At 65.5% G+C, this 7097-nt stretch overlaps 3 protein-coding genes across 3 annotated transcripts in view; 1 reads left to right on the forward strand and 2 right to left on the reverse strand.

Moving 5' to 3' along the window:
* Window positions 1–447, reverse strand: part of EMIHUDRAFT_470727 (hypothetical protein) — a gene marked incomplete at its 5' end in the record, with an annotated part of 3274 nt that extends 2827 nt beyond the window's left edge. Inside the window, one exon of the mRNA XM_005765749.1 lies at window positions 74–447. Coding sequence (XP_005765806.1) covers window positions 74–447 — 374 coding nt within the window. The remainder of the gene's footprint in view (window positions 1–73) is intronic.
* A 4213-nt stretch (window positions 448–4660) lies between these two features.
* EMIHUDRAFT_246900 (hypothetical protein) lies at window positions 4661–5629 on the forward strand (the record flags this gene model as incomplete). The annotated part of the gene is made up of 1 exon (XM_005765750.1): window positions 4661–5629. The coding sequence occupies one exon, from the start codon at window positions 4661–4663 to the stop codon at window positions 5627–5629; it is 969 nt and encodes a 322-aa protein (XP_005765807.1).
* Window positions 5630–5771: 142 nt separating this feature from the next.
* EMIHUDRAFT_445853 (hypothetical protein) lies at window positions 5772–6877 on the reverse strand (the record flags this gene model as incomplete). Its single annotated transcript, XM_005765751.1, has 6 exons — window positions 5772–6058; window positions 6133–6259; window positions 6345–6483; window positions 6528–6577; window positions 6647–6731; window positions 6804–6877. Coding segments are annotated over 6 exons (643 nt in total), but the record flags the coding sequence as incomplete, so codon positions are not given.
* Between the last annotated feature and the right edge of the window lie 220 nt (window positions 6878–7097).

The following is a 7097-nucleotide window of genomic DNA, read 5'->3' on the forward strand; positions in this document are numbered from 1 at the left end:
AGCACGATGGTGCACATCACGATGCCCGGGATGTTGAGGATGCAGCCGACGCGCGTGGACTGGACGCGGCAACCTGGAACTCGTGCCGGACGATCTTCTGGTCGAAGCGACGAAGAAGAGGAAGAAGAGGAGGATGACGGAGAGGATGCAGAAGGAGAAGTCGCACAGCACCGGGAACTTGGTGATGGCGAGGGTCTGGGCGGGGGCGTTGTGTGTTGTGCTCTTGTGCCCCAGGCACGGGGGGGGGGGGGGGCGCCCGGCACGTTGGACGCCGAGCACGTTTGCGATGGCACTTGCGACGGCCATGTCGCCCTCGCCCTTGCGCGCGACGACCATGGAGGAAAGCGAGTCGGGGACGGAGGTGCCGGAGGAGAGCACGATGGTGCCCATCACGATGCCCGGGATGTTGACCGCCATGAGGGTTGCGCCGGCGACGTCCCTCGGCATCTCTTCAGACCTCCTCGATCGCCTCGGCGAAGAAATCGTCGCAGACGATCGCCTCGGCGAAGAAGTCGACCGCCAGGAGGGAGGTGCGCGCCAACCGCCGCCGTTGTTCAGACCCCGGGGGGGGTGGGGAGTCGAGGGTCTCCTGTGTCTGTCGGTGTCATGCGCGCGCTGTGGGTGTCTGTCGGTGCGTTTCAGCATCTATGCGCGTGCTTGCGCCGGCAAACCTACACAAGCAGAATGGGCGGGGCGTCAGAGCCGGCCGGGCGGAGCGGGCGGAGCGGCGTACTTGCGTGAGCATGCGAGGCCGGAGGGGGGGCAGCCCTCGCGCCGCGAGCGAGAGCGCATCGCGTGGCGGGGTGAGGTGAGGGGGCGGCGGGTTCCGTGAGCAATAGGCGTCGCGGGGGTCTAGGTGTGCAGCTTGCGGCGGCCAAGTTCGGGCGCAATGCGGCGCGGCAAGCGCGAGCGGACGAGGAAAGTGCATGCAGTTGCCTTGACGATTTGAGGCGGATTTCTGCGGGGGACGAGAGATTACGCTGATTCCACGCATTTTTTTTTCTTCTCTTTTCAATCAAAAAGAGCGCCTTCAGCACTACTCTATCGAGGTCTCGCGGAGGGCATTTTTTTTATGGGAGTTTGAGGAGTAGACCGTCGCCAACTGTCATGTCGGTAGCGGCTCGAGCACCGCTCGCTGCTGGAGCGCGGTTGATCGCGGCGCCGACGCCGCGGCGGCGCCATCTCGCGCGGCGAGAGACGGCGCTGCATCGGCGCCAAAACAAACGGGAGGTCGCGGCGCGGCCGCGGCAGCAAAAACATCGACGTTCGCTTCTGCTTCTGTTCTCGTCTCGTCTTGTCGCAGGCGCACACGCGCGCGATCCGCGTCGCTCCGCGAGGACACGACCACCGGGATTCGAACCGGCAGCATAAGAGCGCCGGCTCGAACGCCGGCCGACGTGCCACGGAGTCATGCAGATGCTGTACGCTCTGCAAAACCGGCTCATCATATATATGACTGGTTTTGTCCGCGGGCGCGAGGGCACTGCGGAGGAGGGCGGCGGCGGCGGGGGCGGCTGCAGCAGCACACGGGCTGGCGGCGGCGCGCGGACGGTGGCGGCAAAGGGGCGGGTGGCGGCGGCGCGAGGGCAGAGGGGCGGAGGCGGCGTGGGCGGCGGAGGGGCGGGTGGCGGCAGCAGCTGTCGACGTCCCCCTCCGCACGCCCCCTCGTCCAGCGGCAGCGGTGGGCTCTGCGCCCGTGTCAAGAGGTGGAGTCGGCGCGGGAGGCGCGCTCGCCTTGATGCCAAAGCCGGCGGTGGTTTAGGCGTCGGCGATGGTCGGCGACGTTGATCGTCAAGGCGACGAGGTCGGGCAGGAGGGAGGTGCGCGCCAACCGCCGCCGTTGTTCAGTCGAGGGTCTCCTGTGTGTCTGTCGGTGTCTGCGCGCGCTGTGGGTGTCTGTCGTTCGGTGCGTGTCAGAATCACACGGTGCGTATGAGCCCAGCTAACATGTTTTGCGCCGCTTCAGGGGTGAGGGGGCAACGTCTTTGTGTGTGTGCGCGCGCGCCGCTGCAGGAAAGAGTGCGGCCCTCGGGGTACGCCTCGTCCGGCCCCATCCGAGGGGGCTGCCGCCCCTCCTCGCCCCCCCGGGCTGGACCTCGCCCACCGCGGGCTGGGGTGCCGCGCGTTGATCTGCGCCTCGAGCCAGCTGTACTCGGGCCGCGACGGCAGCGCGCCCTCGTGCAGGATCGTGCCCTCCGCCCCGTCGTCGAGGAAGACGAACGCGCACCAGCCGACCCCGTGCTCGCCAACCTACTCCTCGCAGCTTCCGTTTGACGCGGGGCCGCTCTGCCTTCCTCGGCCGGCCCCTTGCCCGCACGCCAGCTTGACATCCTCGCCGCGGCAGGCAAACTCCTCAAAGGCGAAGCTGCACTCGTAGCCCCCCTCTCAATACTCAAACGGTCAAAGACGACGGTGCGGCCTTTTCGGGTGGCTGACATTGGAGAGTCGCTCGGCGCTGTGTCGCAGACCAGCCACTGACCCGAGATAAAAAAGAACGGCCCCACCGAGGGCCCACACCGGACAGTGTTTAGTAAAAAAGTTTATATAGCGCCTTCGCGCCGCGCCCCCGGCCGCCCGCGCTCGGCTGGGCTATGTCGGCGCACTCACTTCTTGGCGGGGGCCTTGCACACCACGGTGGCGCACGCCTCGCCGCCCCAGGGGAACTTGGTGCCCGGGGCGGCCCACACAGTCGCAAAGAGGACCACAAAGCTCGCCAGTCCGGTCGCGGTCGCGGCCGCCCAGAACGGTGTCACCTGCGGGGATGCGGGAAGCGGGGGTGGGGCCGCTGCCACGGCAAGGTGCGGTCCCGGCTCCGCCCTGCCGCAGAGCGCTGTCGACGCGCGCCTTGAAGTCCTTGAAATTCTCCGCCGAGAAGAAGTCGGGCATGTCCTGGTAACAGCTCAATGGCTGGCTCAAACGACATCACATGCACGCGTCTCGGCATGTTGGCCCTAGCTCTACTCGCACTCCTTTTGCTGCCCCGTCCGCGGGGTCGGGCCCTGGAAGAAGAGGTAGTCGGTCCCGGACAGGAACCCCTCTCCCTGCGGGCCGCTGCTCTCCGAGATCCACTCCCAACCCGGACCCCAGCCGGCGGCGCGGTCAGCGGGCTTGGGCTTCGCCTTGCCCGTGTTGCCGTAGCCCTTCAGATCGGCGGGTGACTTCTTGCCTGCCACGAAGGATGGGGAGGGGGCAGCGAGGAGAGAGCACATAGTATCGAGGAGAGAAGCTACGGGCGCGAGAGAGAGAGCGGGAATAGTGCAGGGTGGACGGCGCTCACCGGAAAATTTCACAGGCGGAAGCGCCATCGCCAACGACGGGACCCGCGCTGAAGAGGAGTGAGCGACGGGAGCAACTGGCACTCGGAGGGCCGATATCGTCGCCGGCAGCAGCAGAGAGGCGAGCCAGCAGATGGCCACCTGCATCGCAGAGAGCTTCTCGAGGTTGGTACCCTTTTGGTACCGACGCGGTTATTTTTCTCTCTCTCTCAGTGTATGTGGCTCTTACGTACATTCCCGTAGGAGGACTCTGCTGACAGGGTTTGCGATGAGGAGCGATCGAAGTTTTTCTTCTTTCAACGGCACCACGATCGCACCAGACAAAGAATTCAACAGACACAGCACAGGACACCAAACATTCAAGAATTTTTTTTATTTTTGTTGTTTCAACGGCACCACGATCACAAGACAAAGAATTCAACAAAAGCACCACAGGGACACAAAAAAAATTCAGGAAAAAATTGGCATGTTGGTAAGAGCGCTAACCCATGAAAAAGAATTTGCCGCGTATGGCGTCGGCGTCATCCATCAAGGCTCTGGGCGCCTTCATGATCGGGATGGGCTGCATCAACGGCGGCATCGCTCTGTACATGATGCGCGTCCGCGACCAGCACCGCCCGAAGTTGTTATGTACCGAATCATCGCCACCGCAGTGAGCGCCCTCGACCGCAGTATGCGCTCATCTCCAGAAGCAGCGCCAGCGTTTCCACCGGATGAGCCGCAGCAGCCGCAGAGCTAGCTCTTCGCCAACGCTGCCCACCGGAGCCTGCTCTACCGACTACCGTGCTCTTTCGAGGTGTCAGCGCCGCGCCGCGCCGCCAACGGGGAGCATAGGCTCCTGTTTATGCCGCGTTCCCCGAGTTCATTTAAACAGAGCCGACGGTGGGGGAAAGCTCCGTATGTACGCTGTACGGGAGAGGTGAGGTAAGGTAAGGTAAACGTCTGTACGGGAGAGACAAAACAGTCGCGCCATTCCCTCCACGGCCACGCCAACGCAATTGGGAGTGTCCGGACTGGGTGGGCTCTGGTCTCTGGACACTGGAGTGTACGGGAGAGACCTTTTCCGTCCGCCTGGAGGCGCGTGCGGGGCTGCACAGAGCAGACCCGGGGAACTGTGGCCGCGCCACGCGTGTCGTCTAAGTTCGTGAACTCCGATCACCAGCGCGTCTAAGTTTGAGCCCGTCTCCTGCCGCGGGGGCTAGAGAGTACGTACGCTCTAAGTTCACAGCGCTCGCGCGCCTGCGTGTGCGAGCAGGTCTATATATTTGGGCAACCCTCTACCCGCCTACTACGGTACCCAAACCAAATAACCATTCCGGCGTTTCCGCATTCCCCCGGGTCGCGGGTGTGTGGAGATGCGATCGCCCCCAAACCAGCCGCCGGCGATGGCGTCGGCGGCGGCGTTGGCACCGCCGCCGGTCGGGGACATCCCGGCGAGTCTGCACGCACTCAGCCGGCTCCGCGACGTCAGCATGTTCCACCCGGGCGCTGATCTCACCCTGCTCGAGCCCGCCCACTCGAAGCGCCCAAGCAAGCGCCAGGCCGACCGTTCGCTCTCTTCGCTGGGCGACGTTGCCGAAGCTGAGGCGAGGGCCAAGCGGATCCCAGTTTACGCGGGAGATGACATCACCCTCCGGGCGGTCGCAAAGCACAACGGGCGGCTCTACATCCTGCATGTGGACGAGGAGGGCAAGCTCACCCTCGTCTTCCCCAACGTCCTGTCCCCGGACAACGCCGTCCGACGGGGCGATAAGGTGCAAGTCCCGCCGGACGGCAGCGAGCGGCGCTACCTCCAGATCTCGGAGGCGCGCGCGGGCAAGTCGCTTGGCCGCGAGACCTTCTTCGCAGTGTCGTGCACCGAGAGCCTCGAGGGGCTAATGACGCCGCGCATCGAGCTCAATCGAAAGCTCGAGCCGCTCTCGCTGGAACAGGCGCACGCGCTGCTCATGACGATCGAGCGCGCGCCGACGATCGGTGGGCTGGGAGACCGTGCGCTTTCGAGCCTCGCAGATGCCACCGCGCCCGAGCTGGGCGTCTCGTCCCTTGAGCTGCTGAGCGTCGCGAGAGGGGGGCAAGGCGGCTCCTCGAGCTTCGAGACGCCTCAGAAACCATCGCTGCGGCCACGGCCCGAGAAGAAGCCGAGCGCTTCCAATCCGTTCGGGATGATGGGGATGCAAAAACCGCCGCCGAACCCCTTTGGCGGCGGTTCGAGCGGCCCGCCCAATCTGCTGGACATGCTCTTTGGGGGCGGCCTCGGGATGCCCACGCGTGGCAAGCGCAGCCGCGGAGTCCCCGCAAGCTCAGACGGAGGCCCCTCGCGCCGCGCCAGGAAGGCTACGCCGCCGCCCCTCTGAGGGAGCACACCCGTGAAGCCGCACCGGTCGAGAGACCGTCGAGTTGGGTCTGAAGGTTGGGCGAGGAGAGGCGATGGCGATGGTCGGAAAGGGGGGGGTGAACTGAGATGGTACCAAAGCCACAGCTGCAGTGCAAAAAGATGTGTGAAAAGAATTGACTTCTTGGCCGAATGCGGAATGGCCAAGGCGGCGAGGCTCACAAACACAATAGCACATCACGTACTTTGGGAGAGTCTCAGTCTCTCTTGAGCGTCCGGCCTGTCAGCTGTAGCAGCGTCTCGGGCGAGCGGTAGAGGAGGAGGATCGTCTCGTAGAGCTGCGCCTCGCGCAGCAGCGAGCCCTCCCGCCTCGCGATGGCCACCGCCTCGCACAGGTCAAAGACGTCGCGCGTGTGCGGCATCTCGTCGTACACGAGCTGGTAGCGCGTGCCTGATCTCAGGCAATCCCGGGTCGCCTCGGGCCATCTCGGACAATCTCGCCTTCCACGAGCCGGTAGCGCGTGCCGCCGAGCACCGAGCGGACGAGTCGCGCGATGCCAAAGACGACGACGGAGTAGAAGGCGACCACGCCGCCGGCGAAGAAGTGCGAGCCGGCCGTGCCGCCCGCGAGCCGGTCTGCGACGACGATGACCTGAAGAGATTCGTGAAGCGGAGACATCGCTGCCTCCGTCCACGCTGGGCTACTCACACCCCGCGCTTCTACGCTCTCCACTGACCTGCAGCCCGCGCCCCTTGCGCGCTCCGAAGGGCGACTCGTCGTCCTTGGCCTGCTGCAGCGCCCACCACTGCTGCGAGTCCCTGTACTCGCTGCTGTTGGTCGAGTGGAGGACGACGGACAGCTGCTGCATCGTGTGCCTAAACGAGGACGCTGTCGGTCGAGAGAGGAGACACGCGGACACCGCGACGCACAGCTGCATCGTGGCGTGCCACGCCATCTGCACCGAGTCGCCTACCAGAATCGAGAGGCGCGCTCACCAGAGAGCCGTCGGGCGCGAAGAGCCGCCTGCGCCGAGTTTGCCGATCGCGCGCGCTGGCTGTTCCGCCACCGCCGGCAGCCGCACGAACTTTGGGAAGAGGCCGCCAACTTGGATCTCGACGTCGACCTACAGGGGACAGGCGCCGCCTCAACGCAAGGCGGTGAGGCGGCCGCCCGCCTTGAGCCCTCGGGCGTCAACTGCGCGGCCGCGGGCGCCAGGCTCGGACGCGTTGAGGGCCACCGCCATTTCGCGGCGCTGCTTGCTGCTGAGCACCACGGAGCGCGAGAGAGAGACGCTGGTGGTGCCGCCGACGGGCAAGCGGCGCGTCCACTCGACGGCTGCCTCCAGGCTCACCTATTCACCCACAGTAAACAGCTCTCGTGGGGGGGTGAGGCCAACTCGGCGGCCGCCTCCAGGTCTAACCCCTGCGGAGCTCGACTCGACGGCGGCTTTGAGCTCGGCGAGCGCGGTGGGGTTGATGCCCCAGACAAG

The sequence above is a fragment of the Emiliania huxleyi genome, assembly GCF_000372725.1.
Source record: "Emiliania huxleyi CCMP1516 unplaced genomic scaffold EMIHUscaffold_535, whole genome shotgun sequence".
NCBI lineage: Eukaryota > Haptophyta > Isochrysidales > Noelaerhabdaceae > Emiliania > Emiliania huxleyi.